The sequence below is a fragment of the Saimiri boliviensis genome, chromosome 13, assembly GCF_048565385.1.
Source record: "Saimiri boliviensis isolate mSaiBol1 chromosome 13, mSaiBol1.pri, whole genome shotgun sequence".
Taxonomy (NCBI): Eukaryota; Metazoa; Chordata; class Mammalia; order Primates; family Cebidae; genus Saimiri; species Saimiri boliviensis.
In genome coordinates, this window is record NC_133461.1 from 2,959,572 (window position 1) to 2,986,425 (window position 26,854).

Below are 26,854 nucleotides of genomic sequence, written 5' to 3' on the forward strand. Positions count from 1 at the left end.
TTCTTTTCTTTTTTGAGACAGTTTCACTCTGTCACCCAGGCTGGAGTGCAGTCACCATCATGGCTTACTGACCCCTGAATCTTCGGGGCTCAGACAACCCTCCCACCTTAATCTCCCCGAGTAGCTGGGAGCACAGACAGACACACACTGCCACACCAGGCTAATTTTTATATTTTTAATTTTGGGGGGGACAAGGTCTCTCCATGTTGTGTAACCCAGCTTGTCTCAAACCCCTGGGTTCAAGGGATCCTCCCACTTGGTCTGCTAAAGTGCTGGGATTGCAGGCGTGAGCCACCGTGCCCAACCTTACATTTTAATGGGAGGTAGATTAAAACATGGACGTGTCACACAATTTCAAAAACTGAAACAAAACTACTACATTTGCTCCAGAAGATAGACCAAGTTGCCAGAGGTATTTTTGTATGGGTCGATCTGACACAGTCATCTCACAAGAGTCCTAAATCTCATAGATGCAACGTCATCTTACAACATGCGTAGAGGAATTTGAACACTTTACCTGATTCCACACGGGGGTTTATTCCTGACCTCTTTCAGTGGAACGCCACTGGATCACCACGACACCTGTGCTCACAGGGCAGCTCCGAAGGTCGGTAACGTGGTTTTCCAAATCCCAGTATTTCCCCATCCTTTTCTTAGGCAAACTGTCTTGCCATTCTCTCTCTGGAATTTTCTCCTGTTGATGTGATGGACGTTGTGACTAACAAAGCATTTTGTAAGATACTCTCGAGGCTCAGAGAAAGCCAAATATAAAAACCAGGAGGGAGAAGCCAGGCAGAGCAGCATTCATTCCTTCCTTCATTCATTCCTCCATTCCTCCAAGCAGGCCTAGCTCAGGCCCAAATCCGCGCCCGGGGGGCTTCCAGAAAGGAAGAAAACACCCACGCCAAGGCCTTGTCCTGGGTCAGTGCAGGTCTGAGTGCCCAAGTGCTTGTGGGTGCCACAGCCCATGTTGCAGCCGCCCCTCTACCGCCTCCCAGGTATGGCCAGCGCGTCTGAGGTCACCTGCTGTGCCAGTCATAGCTACACCGGATGCTGGGGGTTGGGGGGGGCTGACCCAGTTTTAGAGGTTTCTGTTTCACTAGCATTGGGAGGAAGCTTACTTACAGGAGTTTGTGTTCCCTGCGTGAGGACTTTGAACCCTGCAGTGGATTCACAGAAGCACACACAAAGTGATAGTGAACGCTTTAGCACACCTCACCGGAGACAAGGCGGAATTCGTGCCTCGGGGGCTGAGCACAGCTGTGCTGTTCCTGAGTTGCCGGACCTGCTGTCTCTGGAGACACTGGGGGTCCATCCCACCCTGTTAAGGTCCCCATCTGCCCTGGAGGAGGATCACCTGGGTGTGGCCTGGGCTGCTGCACCTGCTCGCACTGTACCCGGGCCTCTCCCGTACCCACCCCAGGGCCCTGTCTGTCTCCTGGGGGCTTCACATCTGGGGCATCAGCCTCCAGCTCAGGGAAGGCAGCTGTCCTCAGGAGGCTTGCCCACACTTCCCTTGGGGTGTCCCTCGTTCCTCAAGAACCAAGGCTTTGGTTTTCCAGGAGGAGCCTTCAGTCCTGGCTCCTGCTCGCTCAGCTTTCTGAGGCTCACCAGATGGTGTCTGATCTCCAGTGGAGGGTGCTGAGCTGTGTGCGCGCGGCTTGGGGAGGAGGGAAGAGCCAGGGCTTCCCCTCCCATCTTCTCATCCTACTGACAGGCATTTGTCAAGCACTTGCTGTGTGCCTGCTGTGTGCTGTGTGCCTGCTGGGTATTGTGTGCCTACTGTGTGTCATGTACGTACTATGTACCATGTGCCTGCTGTGTACCATGTGCCTGCTGTGTACCTCCTGTGTGCCTGCTGTGTGCCTGCTGTGTACCTCCTGTGTGCCTGCTGTGTTCCTACTGTGTACCTCCTGTGTGCCTGCTGTGTGCCTGCTGTGTACCTCCTGTGTGCCTGCTGTGTACCTCCTGTGTGCCTGCTGTATACCTCCTGTGTGCCTGCTGTGTGCCTGCTGTGTGCCTGCTGTGTACCTCCTGTGTACCTCCTGTGTGCCTGCTGTGTACCTCCTGTGTGCCTGCTGTATACCTCCTGTGTGCCTGCTGTGTGCCTGCTGTGTACCTCCTGTGTGCCTGCTGTGTTCCTACTGTGTACCTCCTGTGTGCCTGCTGTGTGCCTGCTGTGTACCTCCTGTGTGCCTGCTGTGTACCTCCTGTGTGCCTGCTGTATACCTCCTGTGTGCCTGCTGTGTGCCTGCTGTGTGCCTGCTGTGTGCCTGCTGTGTACCTCCTGTGTGCCTGCTGTGTACCTCCTGTGTGCCTGCTGTGTGCCTGCTGTGTACCTCCTGTGTGCCTGCTGTGTTCCTACTGTGTGCCTCCTGTGTGCCTGCTGTGTGCCTGCTGTGTACCTCCTGTGTGCCTGCTGTGTACCTCCTGTATGCCTGCTGTATACCTCCTGTGTGCCTGCTGTGTGCCTGCTGTGTGCCTGCTGTGTACCTCCTGTGTGCCTGCTGTGTACCTCCTGTGTGCCTGCTGTGTACCTCCTGTGTGCCTGCTGTGTGCCTGCTGTGTACCTCCTGTGTGCCTGCTGTGTACCTCCTGTGTGCCTGCTGTGTGCCTGCTGTGTACCATGTATCTGCTTTGTGCCTGCTGTGTACCTCCTGTGTGCCTGCTTTGTGCCTGCTGTGTACCATGTGCCTGCTGTGTACCTCCTGTGTACCTGCTGTGTACCATGTACCTCCTGTGTGCCTGCTGTGTACCATGTGCCTACTGTGTGCCTGCTGTGTACCTCCTGTGTCCCTGCTGTGTGCCTACTGTTTACCATGTGCCTGCTATGTGCCTGCTGTGTGCCTGCTGTGTACCTCCTGTGTGCCTGCTGTGTACCTCCTGTGTGCCTGCTGTATAACTCCTGTGTGCCTGCTGTGTACCTCCTGTGTGCCTGCTGTGTGCCTGCTGTGTGCCTGCTGTGTGCCTGCTGTGTGCCTGCTGTGTACCATGTATCTGCTTTGTGCCTGCTGTGTACCTCCTGTGTGCCTGCTTTGTGCCTGCTGTGTACCATGTGCCTGCTGTGTGCCTGCTGTGTACCTCCTGTGTACCTGCTGTGTACCATGTACCTCCTGTGTGCCTGCTGTGTACCATGTGCCTACTGTGTGCCTGCTGTGTACCTCCTGTGTCCCTGCTGTGTGCCTGCTGTATACCACGTGCCTACTGTTTACCATGTGCCTGCTATGTGCCTGCTATGTACCTACTGTGTACCTGCTGTGTGCTGTGGACTGTGCCAGGTCCTGGGGACACCATGGTGACGAGACAGAGGCCCAGCTGGCATCATCTCCTGTGGTGGGGGTGGTGATTGAGCACATGCGGGGACGGGGTAGCAGAACGGCTGGGCAGTGACTCAGCCAGCTCTTCTCCGCACCCCACAGGGTCCTGGTGGCTTCCAGGACACCTCAGGCCCTCTCCTCAGGCTTCCAGGTCCTCTAGCCCCTGCCTGTCCTCGATTAGGGCAGGTGATACTTCCACTGCCCAGCTCCAAGCCACAGCTGCCACAGCTCCAGCTCTGGGACCTGCGGGACCAACTGTGGGCTTCGCTTTCCTCTGTCAGCCGCCCTTCCAGAGTGTCCAAGGGAAAGTGTGTCCGCCGGGCAGCGTCTCACAGCCAAGGGTGGTGTGAGTGTGTCCTTTCAGCACCCTGGGACAGCAGGGAGGAGCACCACACACACACACACACACACACACACACACCCCACACGTCCTCCACATACACCACACATGCACACACACCACACACGCACACACACCACACACGCACACACACCACACACATCCTCCACAGACACCACACACACCACATACACAAACCACACACATCCTTTGAAGACACCACACACACACACCCCATACACACACATCCTCCACAGACACTACACATGCACACACACACCCCACACACATCCTCCACAGACACCACACACAGACACATACCACAGACAGTCACCACGCACCACACACGCCACATTCCCACGTGCACACACACTACAACTTTTGTAAGGTGAAAGGGACTTGAAGGAGAAACCACCTCTCTAGCCTTTTGATGGAGGCCTTTTCCGTGATAAATCCAGGACTGTATGCATCAAGAAACCAAAGGCAGGTCGTCAGGTCAGTGAAGTCACAAAGCACGTAGCAGCCAGGAGCACAGCTCAGCTCCGGCCTGTTGGTGTTCGTGTCAGGCCCTGCTGCGTGGACGTGTGTTACTTGGCTGGAGTGCAGTGGCATTAGCTCAGCTCACTGCAACCTCTGCCTCCTGGGTTCAAGCAATTCTCCTGCCTCAGCTTCCCGAGTAGCTGGGATTACAGGCATGCACCATCACGCCTGGCTAAGTTTTGTAAAAGTAGAGACAGGGTTTCGCCATACTGGCCAGGCTGGTCACACATTACTCGGGCTTTCTGAACCTCATGAGTTTCAATGTGGGGAGCGTGAGAATAGCACTTGCCTCCTCATGCGGTAGAGAGGACTAAGAAGCTCTATTTCCGGCGTGTTCCATGAGCACCTGGCCCCAGTAAGCACCCCATCAGGGCTGGCTGCTATCCGGGGTTTCCTGAGCCCAAATCCAGATCTGTTCAGTGCGTCATTCTGTCTCGTGCTGTGTCTCCCACTCTTTTCTTTAAATATAATTGTCACTTGCTCGCATCTTTTGTCTTTATAATGTGTTTTGTGAAGTTAAGGACTCAACCAATAAAATGCTGCATGCCCATGTGAAGACGCGGGGCCCCTGAGGAGATCAGCTCAGAGTCAGGTCTTCTGTGAGACAATGGTGAGGTTAATGACCACACATTGCATGGTCTTCTTTGATTAGAATCTGGAAGGCTCTGGAAAGTTCCAGAAGGTTCTGAAAGGCAGTTGCCCAGTAAAATGCTGCATGCCCATGTGAAGACATGGGGTCCCTCAGGAGACAGCTCAGAGACAAGTCTTCTGTGGGACCACAGTGAGGTTAATGATCACATATTGCATTATTTCTCTTGATTAGAATCTGAAAGGACCTGGAAAATTCCAAAAAATTCTGAAAAGCAGTTGCCCACTAAAATTCTGCACGCCCATGTGAAGACATGGGAGCCCCTTAGGAGATCAGCTCAGACTCAGTTCTTCTATGGGACCATGGTGAGGTTAATGACCACGTAGTGCATTCTTTTCTTTGATTAGGATCTGGAAGGCTCTGGAAAATTCCAAAAGGTTCTGAAAGGCAATTGCCCAGTAAACTTCTACAAGCCCATATGAAGACATGGGAGCGCCTTAGGAGATCAGCTCAGAGCCAGTTCTTCTGTGGGATCATGATGAGGTTAATGACCACATATTGCATTCTTTTCCTTGATTAGAATCTGGAAGGCTCTGGAAAGTTCCAGAAGGTTCTGAAAGGCAGTCACTCAGTAAAATGCTGCACACTCATGAGAAGGCATGGCACTGAGTAGAAGATGGGCTCTGAGCCAGGTTTTCTGTGAGACCATGGTGGGTCTCACATGTGGCCACACCACAGCATTCTTCTCCTTGATTAGAATCTGGAGACTTCAGATCTACCATTCTACCTCCCTGTGGCAGCAGCAAAGCTGAACACCTTTCCGTGATAGAAATCTGTGTTTTCAGGAAGACTCAGTTTATTTTAGCCAAGACCCAGATGGCAGCTCTTATGTATATGCATGGCCTGAGCAGGGGGCCAACACATTTGTTTCCTACACGCAGACTCTCAAGAGCCATCGTGCCTGGTGGCAAGGAATGTGTGAGCTCCTCCGCAGGTGAATTAAAACATTGTTCTGTTATCATCAGCCTGGCTGTGAGTGATGCCTGAAGTCCGTGTGTTTCCTCTAGTTATAAGACCAGGGCCCAGGGTTATGTTGACCCTGTGGACGGTGGTGTTGGCAAAGGCGTGACTCCCTGCCATGCTCAGGAGGGACACGTGGGCGGCCACAGAGGAGCAACTGTTGCCGGGGTATAGCGTTCCTCTGATTTGACGGTTTGCAACCCAGGGACCTGTAAAATATTAACCAGCAGTTTCCACAGCAGCTGGGGGAAGCAGCATCCACCATCAGGGCGTTACAGATAAGGAGGACAGGGCCCACATCCTCAGAGCAGGCAAGGAGAGCAGGAACAGGAAGGTCCTGGCCAAGCACGTCTGCCCCAGGCTTTCCCCCTTCCTCCCTGCAGCTCATGGCGCGCCCTGTCCCAGCTGCCCGCCCTTGGGTTGGGCGGCTTGCTCACAGCACACTTGGAAAGGGGGCTTGGCCAGACCCGACCTATGTTCCTGTGACTAAGCCCCACGTGACTGCAAAGCCACCAGGGATGCCCCCAGCCACACTGCAAGGGTGTGCCATGTGTGCCTGCGTGACTCTGCCCACCCCGTGCCATCCAAAGTCCAATCCCAGCATGACAGTGCTGGCGTGGCTTGTCAGGACTTATGTGGCAAGAGTGGCTTCCTCCTGACCTCGCTATTTTTACACAGAAAATTTCGTAACTCTCCGTAACGCTGCTACAGCTGAACACCATACCTGTCTCAGACATGTGGATACATTCACAAGAAACTTCAAATGCTAATCTCACTGACACATGGATGAGCCGCTCTTTCACCTGCCTTTCTTTTTTCTTCAACAAAATGCTTTGTTTTGGCTTAGCCAGGTGATGCTGCAGCAAGCTGGGAACTCCGGAGCCAGCAATTCGCCGCTGGATTCTGATAATGGCTTTATCTCCAAAGTCAGCTGATCCTGCAAACAGTGATTTCAAGGGACCACAGATTTCTGAAAAACTCCACTTTTCTGCAATTCCATCGTTTTCTTTTAAAATGATTTTGATAACTTTAAGGCCATGATCTACAGTGCCTAAATCTACTTGAATCTGCTAAGGCAGAAAAAAACGAAGAATGGTGATGACTACCTTATGAATGATATTATCTGATACCTCAGAGCAGAAATCCCCATGCCAGGAAATAGAGAAGCTACTTCCTTATCAGGCACTTCTCACATGGGTGGATGCAGATTGGGTTTTTGGAACTTTTTTCGTGTGCAAGTACTGTGGAGGCCCTATTCCAGGGCTGGCTTCTGAAAAACACGGGGAGCCTGGGTCCCTCCAGTGTCTGTGGGAAGCTTGCTCTAGGACAGACATGGGTGCCTCAGATGAGTTCTGACCTTGTCCTTTGTGGAGAATTCCTGGCTAGCAGGTGGTTCTTCTTCTAGGCCCCCAACACTCCAGAAGACTTGCTCATTGGCAGAATTGACTCACTGTTCAGAACGGGCAGAGAGCATTGCCTGTGTCCTGTGGTATACGTCACTCCCCTGCCCTCTGTGGGTGCATGAGGGGACCCCGTGCATTTGTGGATTCTGTTCTATCGGCTCGATTTGTGCCACGCTCAGACTGCACTCACAGCCTCTGTGCAGCAGGGCGTTTGCACAGCCATGCCCTCTGCCCGGAACACTGTTCCTCCCCAGACCTTCACCTGCACCTTCTGCACCCTGGGAGCCTCCACTTACCTCCCACCTCCCCGCCCGTTACTCTCCAGGGCTGCTGCGAGGCCGTACCACAGGTGGGCATCCGGAAACAGCGGAAGCAGCCCCCACAGCCCTGGAGGCCAGGGGTGCCAAGTCTGGGCGTTGGCAGAGTGCTCATTGTACTGGTTTTTGGTGATACTGGTTCTGTGTGCTATGCTCTGAACACACTGTATTACAATAATACTTTTGGTCTGAGAAATAAAAATGATTGTCTACAGAATACAGGCTTTAATGCTTGGGTATCAATAGAATATCATGGGAAGAAGAATGGAGGGAGGGACGTGGGTGGAGAGAGAAAGGGGACAAGGATAGAGGAAGATGAGAAGCTCCGTCACTTGGTTTCATTGATTTTCTTTCAGATAGTTTTTGTTTTGTTCTATGTATGAGTTTCTTGTTCTTTGACATTTCTTCCCCAGGATTCTTTTTTCAGAAGTCAGAGAAGCAGGGTTGTAGTCTCGCCTGTCCTTTGACTTGAGGCTGCCACTGTCCTGGTCTAGAGGGAGGGGTTTGTTTCGTCCCTGCAGGGAGGGGGGCGGTGTCTACACTCTTGCCAAGCCTGCCAAGCCAGGGCACGGTCTCCCAGGCAGTTGCCTGCGGCTGGGGAGATCACCCGGTCTCAGCATGTTGGTTGTGGCCCTGGTGAGTCCCGCCCTGGGTGCTGGAGAGGAGGCAGAGGCCTCGCAAGACGGAGTGGCCCCCTGCCCAGGGCTCACAGGACCCCAGAGCTCTCCCGTGGGGGTCTCCTTCCTGCCGCCCACAGCCTTCTGCTGATCCCCCTGCCTGGCCTTCAGTGTCTCTACAAAGGGGCATGACAACCCCTTGGAATTTCCGTGGTTCCACCTGTTTATTCCGGTTTTCTCATTCCTGGGATGCCAGGTCTGCACCTCTCTCTGTCGATCTGGATTGTACTCCATCCATAGTTAACACACAGTTCAGGGGTCAGAGAAGGCTTTTCTGATGTGTGCAGGTCCACAATAGCGTTCCCCTTGGTTGCATTCTTCAAGAAGGGGTGGTTATGGCACCTCTAAAATACAGAGCCATGCCCACGAGCGCTGGGCTCCTCAGTGGATGCTGGGTGATGCCGTGTTTCATCCAGCAGACCCACAGAGTGGTGTCTTCAGTGTGTGCCTATGGAGCTTCTCCTCCCAGCCAAGCGTTACCAGGCCTTCCGAAGAGGCGCTGAGGACCCCGAGACCCAGCGAGCGATCCCACACAGGATTGCAGCAGCCACGAGGTAATACAGGCAGCTCACCTTTCAGGTCCAGTATACCGTGAAGACGCCAAAGCACGTGGGATGTTGGAAACATCACTTCTGGGATTTGAAAAAGCAGAGAAAGCAGAAGAGGTGCCATCAAACTCTCCCGGCATAAGTACCAGTTAAGACCCTTCCTTCTGTGAATGACACTAAGTGGATTCTGCTGGGTAGATTGTATTAAATTAACCATAATTTCTGTTTTATAATATATTCTTATGTGTCTGTTTAGGCATAACATGTTACAGTTTCCAAATACAGGGAAAAAAAAAAATATTCTCTAATGTATGTGCTGCCGAGGGAAGTGGTCTTAGAACAAAACTTCCACACACTCTTGTGGGATAGAGAAAGGCTGCAAGGGCTGCTGGGAAATGTGGCTCCTGCCCAGCATCCAGGTGGCCTGTGTAAGGTGGGTGGTGTGGGGAGGGGGTGATTCTCTCACTACATGAAGAAGGGAAGGTGGAGGAGTGGGAGGAGGTCCTTGTGACGCAAGTGTGGGAGACCTCTTCTGGAAAAAAAAAATCACATGTCATAGATTTTGCCCCCGATCTACATGAAGAAGGTTCTGAAACACAAATCACCTGCAGGGCTTCTGAAAGCAGAGTCGAAACCCGAGAATGTGTGTTTCTAAAAAGCTCTCCGGTGCTGCTGGCTGGTCCCCACGCCACATCACACTGCCTCGTGTTCACTTCTGAGACCCTCAGCACCGCGTGCTGCTTTTATTGTATTGATTAATAATTGAGGAATGTCGAATGTCTTCACCCTACTCTAATACTTTCCACATGGGATATTCAGAATGTAAATGACATCCAGCTAACTCTGTTCATAACTAAAATACATTCCTAGAGGCATTCTCATAGCTACATTCAGTATTCTAAACTTTCACAAATGTAACATGGGAATGAAGCTTGCAGGGTGATTCCTATAATTATCTAACTTAGCTTTATAGAAACGTGAGGGATAAAGTAGATTGTTGTGAAATAAATCCCATTATCTCTGTAGAAACATAGGCTTTAGGATTCCTTTCTTAAACATGGACTCAAAAAAAAAGTGCAATCAAAGCATGTTATGAAAACAACCCCAAAAGAATCCTAAGTCTAAAAAGTAACACACGTGTGATCTGTGTCCTACAATATGGGTGTTCCCTGCAGCTCCGTACTACACAGATGTTTTGCTAATAAGCCTAAACACACAATGACATGCAGAGAACATGTTATAATTCCACACCATCATGAATTTGACCTTGCATGCTTGTCAGCTAAACCCTCAGCAGTGACGATGTTTGCTGCTTGTATTTTCGCAGCTTTGGGAGTGGGAGTGAGATGATCAGGGTAACCAAATGCCAGCTATCTAGGAAGCCTTGCACTGAGGTCTCGTCTATCTCACGGTTCATTTATTTAAACAAGGGATTTCACAAATCATCTCATTGCTTGTAAAATGGGACTCAAAATTATTTCAAAAATCACCAGTTTCTCATCTTAATATTTGAATACTTCTCTGACGTCTGGGGAATGGCTGTCTCGTGAATGTCCTCTTCAGTCTTTTCCCTCTTTCCTCACCTCCCGCACCCCAGGGCGCTTCGTGGAGTCTTAAAGCAGCAGCCGCTGCATTTCCCTGGCTTTAGTTGAGTGTGTCGGATCAAGAGCTTTGTTGATGGGCAATTACAGGATGTGACCCCCAGGCTTCTAAAGGCACCTGGTGTTTTTAGCCCTTTTTCTTCCTTTGACCATGACAGTTTAGGAGTGGATGCATCTAGATGTGGGAAGCCACACAGAGGTCTCTGAACATGTGTGGTAGCAAATCGGTAGCAATGTTTCTGCAGCTGCTCACCACTCACCCAGGGAACCCAGGATCTGGGGGAGGAAAGAGGAAGTCTTCAGCACACCCCCAACCCTCACCTCAGCCCTGCCCAGCCCTGCCCAGCCCTGCAGCTCACGTGGGCTTCATTCTCACACCAGCGCAGAAAGGCAGGTTTTATTACCTCGACTCTATGGGAAACTGAGGCTCAGAAAAGTGGAGTCTTGTGCAGAGTCACCCAGATGGAAACTGTATTGAGACACAGGTCTTCCCTGTCTGACTTGCGTTATGAAAAGTCAGAACTCCCTAGCGAATGAAATCAGCAAAATACCCAGGAGCAAGGCATTTGATCCCCAGCATTTCAGCTGGGAGCTATTTCCCTGCACTGATAGGCTAGCTACGTTTATCTGTGCTGAGTTCTCCGATGGCGCCATCAAGGTGACATGTCATCTTAAACTGCTTTAGGTGCATTTTATTTAAAAAATTGTTGCTAACAGTGAACAACAGTGGACTGCTTCCCAGTAAATCTGGATGGCTAGCTGTGCATATCCCCTTAGTATTACCTCGAGGTAATACTAAGTGTTGATAATCACATAAACATTATCAAAATGTCCAGTAATCCCAGTGGCTGGCATCAGATCTAGAAGCGAAGTCCAGCCTAGAAATCTCGGCGGCCATGATGGAATCTGAAATTCTGTCCCTGCCATATAGCTCTTGCTCAGTTCTTCCTCCCTCTCATCCTTTTATATTATCTTACAAAAGGCTTCGTTATTACCCAAGAGATGCTTCGGCGTCAGCTGGCTTTCCTTGCAGCATTTCGCATGTTTACCCAATTTTTCTCTGGCTCTCTCAATTTTGATCAATCGCAAAAACGAAGTAAAAAAGATTTCCTCCAAGCATGCAGCTGCTTTTTTGTGTGCAGATGGATCTTTTCAGCACGTTACAGAAACCAGCTGCCGGGCTGAGCTCTTAGCCCTGTGACAGTGAGATCTTCATCCTTCTCTAGCTCTTCTCTAAAAGGCAGACTGGGACAGAGTGTCAGAAGCTCATGAGGAGACTGCCAGTCACCCATGATTATCAGCCACATGCTCTGTGGTTCCCTCCGTAGTGCGGTGAGACCCCTCTCACTTAATGCTCAGAAGCCGTTTCCACTGAGGGTTCTGATGGAGGCTCCCACACATCAACTTCTCGTTTTGTTCCTCCTGCCTTTCTTTTCCTGCTAGTGTATGAATTTTGCATTTAAGGCTAGAATTAACCAATCCTCAATGATGCATATAAATACATTTTCTTTATATTAATCCTAGAGACTAGTCAAATGCAAGTAAGTAGGCTTGTCTAACTAACTAGTCAAATCCAACTAGATGTATTCAAAAAGCTGGGCTTGAGTTATTTTCACTAATTCTGTGTCCAGTATTCTTGCATTTTCTAAATCGTGATTAAGATCAGTCACCCCGAGCGTAACCTAGAAGTGTGCTATGAAGTATGATAAAGTTTGATCACAACAGACTGGCTCGGAAGAAACACGGCCCCTCTCCAGGGAGCAGTTCAGTACCTTGTGGGGAGATCTCAGCTGCATTCAAGAGCCCTTTGTCCAAAAATAGCTCTCTGTGTCTATCAGCATGTCCCCAAATACTTACATGTCCCACACTATTCTGATTTGGGACAAATCCTTGGAGCTTTGTTTTCTGGAAGGAGTGAGTGTTACATTTGGGTTTGCCTAGTCCCAGCTTGAGGAGGTAGGAGGAGGAGGGTGAGAAATGGTTGGAGCCAGGGAGCAGGAAGGGGCCTTGGCAGGGGAGGGCTCCCAGGAGGCAGAGGTGAGGTGATGCCTGGGCCGGGAATAGGCACTTGGAGAACACAGCTGGTGAGAGGACGTTCTTTGTGTTTAGACGGGCAAAATGCCTGAGAAGGTCCAAGTTGTCCGCCTTCACTGAAGGAGGTTACCTGTTTCTACCTGTGTTTAGCTTTGAATAGACCACTTCTCATTTCTAAAACAGAAAAATGGGTTGACAGATATTTGACATGTTTTATTCTACAAAATATGCCTATCCTGCAAGCTCTTAATATTTAGTTCCAACAACACCACGTGGAATTAGAGAGCCGTCAGACTTGAGAATGACAGCCCCCGTGTACCCAGGGTTCAGAGCAGCACCGCACAAGGAACACACTCGTTCGTGCTTAGACCCCAGAAGGGCACAGTGAATTTGGTCTTTCCCCTTGTTAACCCCTTCTTACCCAGGAAGGCACCAGACCTTCATTTCCCCATGAGAAGATGGCCTCTGCAAGGTTTTTTTTGGTTGTCCAACTTAAATAAATTGAGGAGATAGAATCACACTGGACGCTGACATCATTCGCAAAGGTAGCCTTGCGTTTTTCAAATCAGACGCATCAAACTCTGATGGCTTTTTTCACTCTCATGCCACGAAGGATGGGGTTCATGCAGCCGGCTGTGCTCATAGCATCACTAGCACCGCATCTGACTTCCCAGAGCCCCATCCGTGGGCGCTTTGACCTGAGTCGCTTGAAGTCCAGCATGTTGTCCACCTCCCTGCATGAGGCCCCCACGGAAAGTCTTACGGCAGGCCCCCTTTTGCAGTCACACGTGATGAAGGTGGGTGGGTCTTCACTCTGCGGTGGCCGGCTGAGTCACCCCCACACACGTGAGCGGGGGTGGGGCCCAGGAGTGGCCACTCTGCTGTCGTTAGCTTCTCTTCTCAGCAGCCCTTCCAGCAGCTGTGGGGTGATGGGGGTGCCTGCCTGCGGAAAAGTGTCCTCAGCTAGTCCTTCCAGAGCCACCAAAAAGGGACCCGGGAATGTGGGAGACAGAAAAGCTTGGCTGTCAGGCAGTTCTCTCTTCTAAAGAGTGACTTTTGAGGAACACAATTCGGCTTGTGTCTGGGCGTCTCTAGTATTTTGGGGAGCCCCCCGACCACGTTCAGGAGATGGTTCATCCAGTTCCCTCACAAGGAAAGCTGTTCCTGGGTTCTCACACCTTTTCTCAAAAGGACACATCCATCAAGGAAAACATATCATTGTCCTTAGACTCTCTGGTCACCTGCACCCGGGTTGGGGCTGATGGTTCCAGTGACCGTCAGCTGATCGGCCCCAAGGCCAGGGCAGGTCCCGGAGGCGGGCTGGGAGGAGCAATTTGCTTGGAATGAGTGTGGCTCAGTGCTTCCCTTCTTTGCATGTCTTGGGGAACAATTATAAATGTGCTGCTAAGGTTGGGGTTAGAAACTAAAAATGAGGAGTGGCATGCTTTTTTCATCTAACTTTCCCTACAAATTCTGCAGGTTCTTTGGACACTTGTCTGTTAAGCAATCCTTGGTCTGATGTTGGCTCTTTCTGTGCTCACGTTTTTTTTAAAGCAAGGAGCGCGAATATCTTCTTATTACTGTTCAGTTGTAGAAGAGTGTCAACACTTTTCTGACGTCTCAGCTCATTACAGTACACCCGAGTGTGGGATGTAATTCTCTGCGTGTGTACATATGTATGGATAGATAGATTATTTCTGTACATATACACAAATCTGCAAGATTTCTTAAGACAGGTTGAAGTGTGTTACTGAACAGGATCTGGATGTTGGTGCAGTTCTGTTTTTGAGCTCTTGGCATGAGATCAGAAGATAGAATTTATTAATAAGGTGACTGGGGCGTGTTTCTCAGTTCTCAGAGCTGTGGTGTCCTCTTCTCAAAAGTGGGCATCATGTATCTCACAGGATTGTCTTTCTGATTGAAAAACAACATAGAAAACTAAGAGTACTAGATTTAAAGCTAACACTTTCTCTTTCTCTTTTAGCCTCTGAAGAGCTGCTCTGTTCAGGATGGGAAACCACGCAGGCAAACGGGAATTAAACACCGAGAAGACCAATACGGTAAGACAGGAGCTGATCCTAAAAGTGCGCATGTCGTTTTGTTATTAAACACAAATCCCCTTGGTGAGTCAGAGGCGGAGGGCATGGGCTCCTGCTGCTGCGCTCATCCCTGACAGCTGGGTGGAAGCCTGGTCCTTGTCAATAGGATTCACTGTTACTCATTTATTGAGGAAGATTGTGTGGCAGTAGGTAGGTCCTGACCTTGCAAAGCAATAAAGGAATGGAAAAAGGAACAGAGTTAGGAAGGAGAAAGAAAGGGAGGAAAAAAGAGACCCAGAGAAAGAGAAAGAGGGAAACCAGGAGGACAAGCAGACGAAGCAGGTTTCGCGCTCGGTCCGTGCTGTGTGACTGGTCCTCGAAGGCTCAGGAGGTGCTCGGAGAGGAAAGAGATCGTAAAAATCCCTTTGTTCTCACGCTAAAATACTTTTGATTTTTTAACATTTTTATTTTTTAGATATTTCCAAACTGCATTCTATCTAATTAGCTGCTGGTGTGAAAGAGCATAAACATTTATACCAGTTCGTGAACGGTGAAACACATCAGATTTTCTTTTAGCTCAAAAACCTGATCCCCTCTACTAAGGTCGCACGCCTTTCTTCTCACCCACCGTGGAGTGTGCCTCTGACTTTTCCCTCTGGGCTGGTTCTGGAAGAACTCACTCTGCATCCGAGGTCTGGAGAAAGGATGGACATACTCCGTCCCCCTGGACCGCTCCTAAATCCAGACCCTGCTTTCTCCTGCACACAGCTGCTTGGCTCCTCACCAGCGGCCCTTCTCTGGGGTCCTGCTCTGGCCTGACTGCACATTGGAATCTCCCGGGGAGTTTTCAGATCTGCCAGGGTCTTTGCCCACCTTCGATCCCGATGCAGACGTGGGCGTTTTTCAAAGCTCTCCAGGCTCCAGAGCGAAGGTTCCAGCTCCTCCCACTCCTGCGTGTCTTGTGTTTTGGCTGCCAGGATTTCCCTCTATCGGTTGGGTCATCGCCCTCCCGCCCCCAGAACTTCCAGGAAGCCCTTAGCTCAGACTGCAGTCCAAGGGTTCTCAGCCCTTCTTCACCCTCACTGTGACTGGCCCTTCCAGGGACGGCTCCTGCACAGCCCGTTCCTACCCCTTACCACAAAACATGTGGAAAATGCAGTTAATCAAACAGGAAACTGCACATTAAAAATCATTCAAATCCTTCTGGCTGCTAAGAATTCGTCTTTGTATTTCTAGCTCGGCAGTCACCATTGTCTGCCTTATTTGAAGGCACTGGCCCCTTTGGTGTGATTTGGATTGTCCGCATCGTCGCCGATTCCCCTGTAGCGTCCTGAGTCAGGGTTCTGGAGCCTTTTCCCAGTGAGATGCTCAGGACAGATGATCCAAGGATGTCGACAAGGACCACAGATGCCCAGGGGTCCTCGCCGTCTGTCTCTCTGCCCACCCTTCTCTCTAGACCAGAGAATCGTTTCCGATTATGAGGAATTAGCCTGCTATGGTGCACAAAACTGTAAACCCTCCCTAATTTGTATGCGGGGCCCTTGCTCTTGGTCCATGCTGTGTGATTGGTCCTAAAGGGATCAGGAGGTTCTCGGACGGGAAAGAGATGATAAAATTCCTTTGCTCTGATGCAAAAATACTTTTCATTTTTCAACGTTTTTTATGTTTTAAACATACATATTTTTCCCTCAAGGAAAGTTATTCCATTTCCTTGGTACTTTAATCCAACATAAAATTATGCATGCTCCAACCCGAGGGAGATGCTGGTGTACTAGAACGTCTGGTGCTGAAGATGGGCTAGCGTTAGGGTCGGGGCCACCCCCGGCTTACACCCAGCATGCTTTAGAAATGTCCACAGAATTGAACTGAACTGAATGTCAGTCTTCAGACCTCTTTACCGTGGTCCGTAGTGCATTTTTATTTAATAATAAACTTGGAAGAACTGGGACCTTCTCTGATTTGTACTTGGACTCAGCCTCTGTATCAGCCACAGGGGTAATTCTCCATGGTTTGCTTTCAAATCGTCTGTGGAAAGCGAATAGGTGACTACATACTGTTTCCATTTACATTTTATCTCAAAGTGAGAAGCAGTCATTTCTTACCTAATGATTTAGAAAGACCAATTTTATAAATATGTAAATAGTTCTAGTCAATGTTGAACAGGGGTTCACTCATTTTATTCAGCCCATACTTCAGCTATATTACTGGTAATGTCATTTTATAATTAACAATGTCATTTAACCATAAATGTATTAAGTTACTAATTTATTAAGAACATGGCTTGGATACAACATCCACACCAGGAGAACTGTTTCAGCTAAAAATGAAAAAACAGCTCTGCTCAGAGGTCTCCAGGCTGCTCACACTGATGATATTTTAAGTCTTAGAATAACTGATTTGCAACTCCAGTTTCTATAAAACTCGGTGTGGCCTTCAGTTTCTTTCCTGTTGTTTGACACTGTAAAACACCCACATGTATTTTCGATTCGTTTAATGTTGTCAGAGTCAGATTCTTGAGCCCTAGCAAAGCCCACACTTAGGACTTTGTTTTCTGAAATCTCACGTTTAAAGTTCTGATTATTTTAAAAACCTCAAAAATGGGAAATTTTTAAACTATGGTTCCCGTAAGTGGTTTAAGAAGAGCTTTTATTTTCTTTAAACCTGACGGGAAGCATTTTTGTGCCTTTCCAAGTACGTGCTCTGTGATGCCGCATGACTTAGTGGAGTGTTTAAACTTGAACCACGAAAGAAAAAGTGCTGCCTACCGCTCGCACGTTTCTGTGTGTGATTCCGGGAGGCATTTATTTTTCCCCTTAGGAGAAAGTCAAGGAAAGTTTCTGTCAGTTTCAGGGGCTGGTGACTGATCTGCCAGCAGGGAAGCCAGCAGCAGTGGGGGCTGCCCGTCCACCCTGCACACGGCCACTGCGGGGCCACCCCGTCCACCCTGCACACGGCCACTGCGGGCCGCCCCGGTTCCCGACCCAGGCTGCTCAGGGCCCCCTGCCTCCCGCCCTGCTGCCGTCTTCACCCATCCCCACCCACACCCAACGCCTCTTTCCTCTGCCGTCATAGAGCCTGCAGCCGAGTGTCTGATATAGATCGTAGTGATTTGCTTATCATCCGGCTAATTCCCCTCCAACATCCAGGAGGAAACTTCCCTCTCTTTTGCCTCCATCTCAGCCCGGAGCAGCCCCAGCACTTAACTGGCTCACAGATGTTTCAAAGAGTAAATGAATCATACCTATTTCCTAACTTCTTTTTCACATAAAAGCTGTTTCCTGAGCAGGCTCTGGGGGCTGCTGGCTGCTGGGGAGGTGGTGGCGAGGCCTGGTCGTTGCCTGCAGGAGCTTCCAATCTCCTTTGCGAGTTTTGCCCTCAGTGACTCAGGGCCTTGAAATCTGCTGCTCTCTCATCCTGAATAAGCCACATCAGGATATAAGAGGAAGAGGGACTGTCTAAAGGATTAACTGTGGAATTTCTCTGCGTTGCAGTGTTAGTCCAGTCATGTGGGACGCAGTTCCCAGGTGACCAGTGGTTGGGGCACCTTCCGGGGCCAGTTGAGGGTCAGAACGGTCAGAACAGGGAGAAGGATGCCTCAGAGGAGCGAGGAGGCTGCACTGCTGACGCTGACTCAGTGTGGATGGGGCATGACTTCCTGCAGGCGGGCGCAGGTTCCGTGCAGGGCTCTCCTCAGGAATGAAGAAACCCCTGTTCTGCCTTGTACTCCCTATGTCTTTTTAAGTCGCCCGGAAATCTGGTTTCCAAATGGCCCTGCCTCACTATTTTACCAGCTTTTTAGCGATCTGCCCATTTTGTGTTTGGTTCGCTGTCTTGCTGCAGAACTTGGCAGGACCCAAGAAGGAAAGGGTGCCAGAAGGAAAGGGTGCCAGCCGCCCTGGAGAACCCAGGGGCGTGCCTTAGCACCAGGAGGGGGGCAGGGGCAAGACCCGCCCACAGAGGGACACCCCGTGTCGGGCAGTCTTTGCCTGCCTGGCAGTCCTTGGTCCTTAGGACAGAAGACATTTGGCTTCACTGGCCACTGGAGGAACTCATTACCTGTTGGCAGTGTGAATCCAGGGGGTTGGGTGATTGCTCAGAACACTGCCCGTGTCCTTCGCCAGGCTGCTCGCAGCTTTTCCCCCTCAGCTTTCTCTGAATGCTGTAGATCTGATGACCTGTGGGCTTGCTCTTTGGGGTTTTCTGGTGATAGCTAAGCTTCCTGGAGATGATTGACTATGTGTTAAAAACACCAAACAAGGCTGGGTGCAGTGGCCCACGCCTGGAATCTCAGCACTGTGGGAGGCTGAAGCAGGTGGGTCGCTTAAGCCCAGGAGTTCGAGACTAGCCTGGACAAAAAAGTGAGACCCTATCTCTACAAAAAAAATCAAAAAATTAGCCAGGCATGGTGGTGTGTGCTTGCAGTCTCAGCTACTCAGGAGGCTGAGGTGGGAGGATCACCTGAGCCTGGAGAAGTCAAGGCTACCGTGAGTCATGATCACACCACTGCACTGCACCTTGGGAAACAAAGTGAAACCCTGTCTCAAAAACACAAACACACACACACACACACACACACACACACACACACCCGCATCTGTCAGGGCCAGCACTAACACTGCGTGGGCGCCTCTGTGAGCCAGGGACTTTGAAGATGTTGTCTGTGTTGTGTGTTGTATCAGTTCTTGGGGCTTCCACAACAAACAGCACAGACTGGGTGGCTTCAGCCACAGACACATCTTCTGCCACAGTCCGGAAGACTGGAAATCCCACGTCGAGGTGCCAAGGGCTGGCTCCCTCGGCGGCCTCTCCTTGGCTTGTACGTGGCATTCCCTCTCTGCATCCTCCAGTGGACGTCCCTCTGTGTGTGTCTGTGTCCTAATCTCTACTTAGAAGGACACCCTCACGTTGGATCAGGGCCACCCTACTCCAGCGGGACCTCATCTTCCTGTCATGACCTTTTCAAAGGCAGCATCTCCAAATGCAGTCACGTGGCGAGCCAGTGAGGGCGGGGACATCAGCGTGTGGATGTGGGAGGAGCACGGCTGAGCTTACCATGTGTGTTACTCGATACACCAAGCAGCGTCTGCACAATTCGAGAGAGCAGAGGAGGAGAGCGCTGGGACTGGCATTTGCCGCACGCCTGGCACCTCCTGGGGAAGGGACTCCATGCAGCAGCCACGTGCTGTCTCTGCCCTGTCCTCAGAGACAGCAGAGATGGTTTCTCTTCTGCGGACTTGGGTCAGGCGCTTCCTGTGTAAGCTTCCTTCTTCCTGCCTCCTGCCACGGGCCCCTCCCAGGGCAGGCGGGCACCTGCAGAGCGCTCATCTCCCCTGGGCTGGCTCATGGCTTTGCACAGCCCTCCCCATACTTAGGACCCTCCAAGGATCATCCTCATTCTCCCAGGGACTGAGACTCAGAGCTGGGCTGGGCCTGCCCGAAGCCAGGTAGCAAATGGAGGGGAAGCCAAAGAGCAAAGCCAGACCTAAAGCCCCAGGTCACACAGCCACGCAGAAACAATGCCTGCATGGGAGTGTATGTCTTCTAGTGGACACAGAACGTGTAGGAAGAAACAGGTGAAATCATTTTAATGTCATGTCTTTTCTTTCACCTAAGAAACCCCAAATGTCATGTAAACACAGAATCCATATGAAAACTGTTCATGAAATGGTTTATAATTCTTCTCTCATGAGGTCCTCACACTCTGAGATATATTTTAACTCATGGTGCAGTGTGGCCTGGCCACGTCTCAGGCGCTGGGTGGACACACGTGGATGGGACCCCAGGTCTCGGCTGCGCAGCTCCACCCCTTCCTGTGCCCACACACCCTGCCATATAGCCAGGCAGCGCACGCTGAGACCCCCCCCATATGGTGTACGTCACCCAGTTCACCATCCCCTTTGTGCATGGTACCCATTGGTTGATAAATGAGCACTTTCTAAAGAAGTCAGAAAAAATTGTAAATTACCAATATTTTTTCCCTGAGAGATGCTTACAGGTCTGGTTTTTCACACACTGCACCTCCCCTTGTATGAAATGAGTTGGGATTGATAAAGATGAGGAGGAGGGGAAGAGGGTGTGGGGGAGGATGGAGTGGAGGGGACAGAAGAGGAGAAGAGGGAGGGGAAAGGAAGGGGGGAGGAAGAGGAGGAGAGGGAGGAGCGGGGGAATGGGCCTGGCCAGTAAACGCAGTCCTGAGGGCTGCCCTGGATAAAAATGCAGTGCAGAGGAGGAGCCAGGAACAGCCCTGTTCAAATCTGCCCAGACTCAGGGGCAGTTTCGGGCCAGTGCGCCCGGTCCCAGGCCCCGCTCCGCCTTTCCTTGGCGGTGCCTCAGAGCCCTCCAAGCCCACATGGCAACGCAGAGGGACCTCAGCCCAAGTTCTGAACCAAGAGCCGTGGCTGCGCCCTGCCAGTGTGTTGATATGTATCAAGCTGTCTTGCCCCGAGTTTTCTAACAGCAGACAGCCTGTTTCTAATTCACGAGTGGATCGCCCGTGCTCTTTACCAGTGCAGGTGAAAACTCGCTGTTTGGGACTGAAAGGAATGTTTTAGATGTTGGTTTGTTCATTCCTGCATTCATCCATCCGTGCACATACACTATAAATACTTTTTACTAAATGCCTGCTCTGCACAGGACACTGCGATAAACTTTGTAAATGAAAACTTTGGCTTCACCACCAGCTAGTTGGGTGATCTTGGGCAAGTTATTTTCTCTCTACTTAAGATGATACCTGGTAGCATAATAACACTATGTAGAGTGAATCCACATGTGTGGTGCACTTAGAACAGCCCCTTGTACAGAGCAAGTGGTACGTGTTGTTTGCTGTTACCAATTTTCTTATTGTGAAAGAAAAGCAAGTCCCTATATCTGTCCTCAGAATATCTCAGAGTCTAATCAGGAGACCAACAAAATTACGAAGCCACATTCAGAGCAGTGATGGGTATGCAGGATGGAAGCTGGGCTCCCTGGGGCCGTGGAGCCCACAGGCCGGCAGGAGAAGCTGCGGGGAGGGCTCGCGTCAGAGGGAGAGACGGGAGTGTCCTTCCCCATTTCCCGGGGTTGAGACAAGCATAAGCAAATCTTTAAATACTGTATTTTTTTAAAGATTTGATCTGTGGCACCTGCTGCAAACCTCTCCCACTCAGGATCATCAAGGTGGTAGGGTCTGGGTGCCCCCCGACACCAGCTCCACCCATTCTGGCTTCACCCCAGAAGAGCTCTGCCTTCCAAAATGCCTGGCTCTGCAGACCCATTCAAAGGCAACGCACAGAGCGATTGCTGGGAGACAGCCACCCTCTGCGATGAATCCACATCACCGTGTGAGTGGCTGGCAGCTCCTTACGCGTCCCATGGAGATCTCGATTTCTGAGAGGATGCCCGCTGAGCGAGGCTGCAATTTATTAACACAGGTTGGAATCGTCTGAGGCTGTGTAGAGGGCGTCTGGCTCTGCAGACGGCCGTGGCTGAGACTCTGTCTCCCGAGGGTAGCTGCTCTCCTGGTGAATCCTGGAAGCGCTAAGCTCCCTGCTTCCCTAGGGCATCTGCCCAGAGCAGCACTGTCCTGTGTAAAAGAGCGTCAGTGGCATCTTTTGTTATGTAGAGGAGATGGAGCCCTCCCCGCCCCGCCCCCCCTCAGTGACTGGTAGCTGAGAGGTTGGGAGACCATGAGAGCCAAGCAGGGAGAAGGGTCACAGGAGGAGAAAGCTGTCCACAGGAAGAGCTAGCAGAGGGCCCCCCTCTGCCAGGCCCCTCCAGAGCCCATCTTTACAGGGCGGAGAGCTGGGGTCCCAGCATCTGTGAGCCGTGACCTTTGAGAATTCACCTGAAGGATTACCCAAAGGATCTGGGGGATCCCCTGCCCCGAGCTGGCCCACAGTGGGGCTCACTCATGTTACCCAGTTGGGGGATGTCCGTGAAGGTTCCGAAACAGGCCTGGTCTCTGGAGACCCTGTACCCTTCCTTCCCCAGCGCTCTCTGCTCCCCCACTTCACACCAACCCAAAGGAGTGGGGTTTGTAGTAGCCTTGAGTTATTTGTCAGCATTTGAATTCTTTCACTTTGGTTTTGTGAACACTGTCTCAGTTCACAGTGGAATGAACTTGGAGAGGTCTAAAAACCTTATTCTTTTTCTCATATGAAACTCACAAGGCTTGCTAATTACAAACAATAAACCTGGAACCTTAAAAAATGAAGACAACCTGTAGTTTATCTTCACACACTTTTACATTACCCAAAATGGGTGAAATCAATTGGTAAGCTCCTAAAACGTTCCAAAACCTAACAGGCAATAATAACCGAAAACCTGCTTTTCATCTGCGGGTGGGCTAAGAAAAGGTAGCCTCTGGGCTTTCCCTGGTAATAATATCTGGCTCGGAAAGGTTCTACAAAGATGCTAGCCATGTTTCTGGATTTCTCTATTTAATCAGCTTAAGAAAAAAGATGCCATACTGAAAAATAAGATCTGACAGCTGGCAAAATCGTATCTAAATTTTACAGTGGAGCGTAGCTGGTTGGTCTGTTTAGTGTTCCAAATTAAACTGATTTTTTAATTTAAACTGCACATCAAATCCAAGTTCAGGCAGGAGCAAGGAGACACACGCTCTATACCTCTCCAGGGATCACCAGGCCCCTGCAGAATCTGCTCTGTATTTAATTATCATCAGAACCCAACTCTTTCTTCATGACATTCTCCAGATACTATGAAAATGACATTCTGAGAAATGAGACATTTAGTTTGCAGATATACACAAAGGCATTGAAGCAATTCAGCTCCTTCCATCAACATGTAAATAGCATCTTTCACTTTGACGGGAAAAACACTTTTCCTTTAAAACTACTGACAGCCCAGCTGTGAAATGTCACTGACTTTTTACAACTAGGAGTTATTTTCTCATGGCCATTCCTTTGTGGAATCATAAATCCTGCAGCATTTTATCGTACGTGCAGGAGATTCTTAGACTATTTAACATCTTTAATGAGTTCTGTTCTGGTCATACCATCCTCAGGAATGAAAGATGATTATACTTTAAGCCATCACTAGCTCACAGCTGCGTTATGCAATCATCCCTCTCCACGGTAAAATTAAGTCCAGTGAGCGTGAACTTCGTTTTTGCTGATGGAGGTATCCTTAGGTCCAAGTAGTGTGCACACATAGGGGCTGCTGACGGTGAGCACTCTTGTTAAAGGAATGAATCCTAACCACCCAGGGTGTCTGCAGAACATCTCCAGACATTGTCCTGCCCGGAGGCAGGTCCGGTAGCCACAAGACTGGGTGACATCTGAGGACACGCTGTGAAGTGGGCAGGAAGCCGTCCATCCTCCCTGGAGAAGAGCAGAGGCGGGACTGAAGCCCAGACCCTTCAAACCTCCAAATCCAGTGTACCGTTTTTCCCTCCCTCACACTTCCTCTGCAATTACGTGCTGAAACCGACCCCTGTCACCATAACTGTTTCACAGAAAGGGAAGCCAAATCACTCAGGAAGTCACTTCCTCCCAGTCATCCGAACCCACGCCCGGATTGCTGTGACACAGCTGTCATCGAGCGCCACGCTCCCTGGGAAAGCCTGCCTTTCTCATCTGACTGCGGCGTGCTGGCAATTGTCAGATCTATACGTGTAAAGCTTCTATTTTATAGTAAGTCACATCAGCAGATTTTTTGAGAACTCATGTAATTCTTAACTTAGTCGTTTAATCGATATTTTAAAAGCTTAGGGAACTGAAAAGTAGGGGTAAAGACACTCACCAGTCTAGTCTGACCCTTGGATACGTGGAAGTAGTGAGCAATGCCTAGAAAATTCTTAGACTATGTGGGTGCCGACAGGCTTTTTATTGTACCTTATCTTCAGCAGAGTTTAGAGCACTTTCACATACGCGACAAACCTCTAGAAAACTCCCCTTGAACTCAACAGCAGAACATTAGACGATCTCTTAGTCAGTAGACAGCGCATTGAAACAGCCACACCACGCAGTAATAGCTCCCACCTGCTGGCAGCTTGCCATCCAGACACTCGGCTGTAGCACGGGCCAGTGGGACTTTCTGCAGTGGTGGGAACGTTCTGTATCTGTGCCGCCTGGAAATACGTCAGCCTGTAGACACCTGTGGCACACAGCACATGAGATGAGACCCGTCCAGCTCAACGACTGTTTCTAATGTCCTTTATTTTTAAATAATTTAGATGGAAGCGGCCACAGTTGTGAGTGGCTCCCCGTGCGACAGCAGAGCTCTCCCGTGTGCTGGCGGTGGTGACCCCTTGTTCTCCCACGGCCCTACCAGATAGGTGTTAGCTCCATCTGTCAATGAGAAAAACTGGGGTGTTTCCCCAAATCACATGAAAGTTAATTTTGAGTTCAGAGGTAAAGCTCTCTGAAAAACACAATGACACTTATGAATGCCCCAAATGGAAGAGGACAGCGCTGGTGTGCTGTGGGCCATGGCACGAGTGTCAGCGTGAGCTCTCCTGTGCTCACCTCAGTGTGGGGGAGCCGGGCAGTCCTCGTCCAACACAGCGTGCTAGTGAAGCACCCCACTACGACATGCCTCCTACAGAGTCCAGAAACCTGCCCTTACCAGCAACAGAACTTGGAGGGCTGCCTCTGGGCGTGATGCACCCTCCGAAGCCCACCTTGCTGATCTGGTTAGTACTTCTATAAAACTCATTGCACTCCTAAAAAGAATAAAACAATATGGAAAAGGTATCCTTTTAAAGAGACCCCTTAGGCCAGACGCAGTGGCTCACACCTGTAATCCCAGCACTTTGGGAGGCCAAGGCGGACGGATCATGAGGTCAGGAGTTGGAGACCAGCCCGTCCAACATGGTAAAACCCTGTCTCTACTAAAAACATAAAACTAGCCTGGTGTGGTGGCACATGCCTGGAGTCCCAGCTACTTGGGAGGCTGAGGCAGGAGAATCGCTTGAACCTGGGAGGCGGAGGTTGCAGTGAGCCGAGATTGTGCCACTGCACTGCAGCCTGGGAGACAGAGCAAGGCTTCATCTCAAAAAAAAAAAAAAAAAAAAAAAAGAGAGAGAGAGACCCCTTAAAAACCCGTGAATGCTAAATAGCCTGGTTATAGTTCTGGAAAACCCCGTGGACCCATGTGTCTGACTGAGAGCATGTGTAAAGCATGGTTCTGGAGTGGTTTTAGGAAACCAGCTTTGCGGTGGGAGCCAGCAGCCCCCTCCAGGCCATTGGGCGGACTGTCCAGCCCCCACCTCCACCGTGAAGCAATGGCAGTACCTGCTCATGAGAATTTCTTGTGAATGTTGTGTTCGAGATGCAGAATTTCTTTCTGATGTTAGAGAACAATCTTACGAGGTTTACACTTGATAGCAACCTCTCAGATATCTTGAGTCAGTCATGTTTTTGCTTCTGGAGGGGATTCACGAAGGAAGTCTGGCATCCATGCTTGCGTGGCGAGCACAGCTGAAGGTCGACTCTGGTTTCTGAGGTATGGAAGTGGGCATTTTGCTTCCTCTGATGAACTGGTGACCCCAATACCTTTGTTACGTCGGAATGTGATGATTAAAGACGTAAGATGTAATTAGCAAGTGGGGCAGCCGCTCCATAACCTTTATTAAAAAATAATGTGGGGGTGAGCATGAAGTGGGCCTCGGGGCCGTATAAACCCACAGGGCTCCACCTGCCCACGCCTGTGAACACGCCTGACCCGCGGCTCTCTCCTCATGCTGGCTTCTCTCTGCTGCAGCTCCCAGACCCAGCTGTGGTCATCCCCCTCGAGGTGGCCCCTGGGTCCCACGTGTGAGCCTGTCTCCAACCGGTTTCCTGATGCTCCCAGAGAGCCGGCCCGGCCGCAACCCCAGGTCTGGCTGAGGGTGATGGCTCCAGCACAGGTTCGGGGGTGGAGGGGGACACTAAGGCACCAGGGGCGCGTGCTCTGTTCTTTCGCCCACAGCAGGGGCATCCTCAGCCTGGGAGTTAGCTTAGCAGCAGAGGCTCTGTCAGAAACTATGACCCAGTTTGCAAGCGGCCGACTTTAAACAGACTTTGGGAGCACAAAATTGAAGGCAGGTTGCTGCATGTAAGTGATAGAAACATTAACATCCGTTCTTTGTGTGAAGTCAGAAGCAGCGGCATGCGCACGCAGGGCAGGTGTGTTCCACACTGAGCCACTGAACCGGCCAGCAGACGTGTCTCTAGTCCTCACCGCAGACTGTCCCGGGGGCGAGGGGAGCTGCCGAAGGGAACGGCCGATTTCGTGACATGAGGAACCAGCTCCTCCGAGGAGGCTGGCTGGTGTGTCCTCGTTTTCAGCTGAACTCGTAACGCTCCCCTTTCTTATTTCTTCCTTCCCTGATGTGGTTCCCGGATTGCATCCCTGCCTCTGTGACTCTAAGCGACTCCACAAGATCTGGCAGCGAGGAGGCCAGGGAAGGGAGGATCTCAGCCGGTGCCAAAGACAGCACAAAACGGG

The 26,854-nt window shown here is 50.6% G+C and overlaps 1 protein-coding gene across 2 annotated transcripts in view; it reads left to right on the plus strand.

Moving 5' to 3' along the window:
- MBP (myelin basic protein) overlaps window positions 1–26,854 on the plus strand; it is a 141,971-nt gene that overhangs the window by 13,393 nt on the left and 101,724 nt on the right. For both annotated transcript variants that reach the window (XM_003925981.4, XM_010336716.3), the window contains exon 2: window positions 14,371–14,446. In XM_003925981.4, coding sequence (XP_003926030.1) covers window positions 14,396–14,446 — 51 coding nt within the window. In that variant the 5' untranslated portion in view covers window positions 14,371–14,395. The remainder of the gene's footprint in view (window positions 1–14,370; window positions 14,447–26,854) is intronic.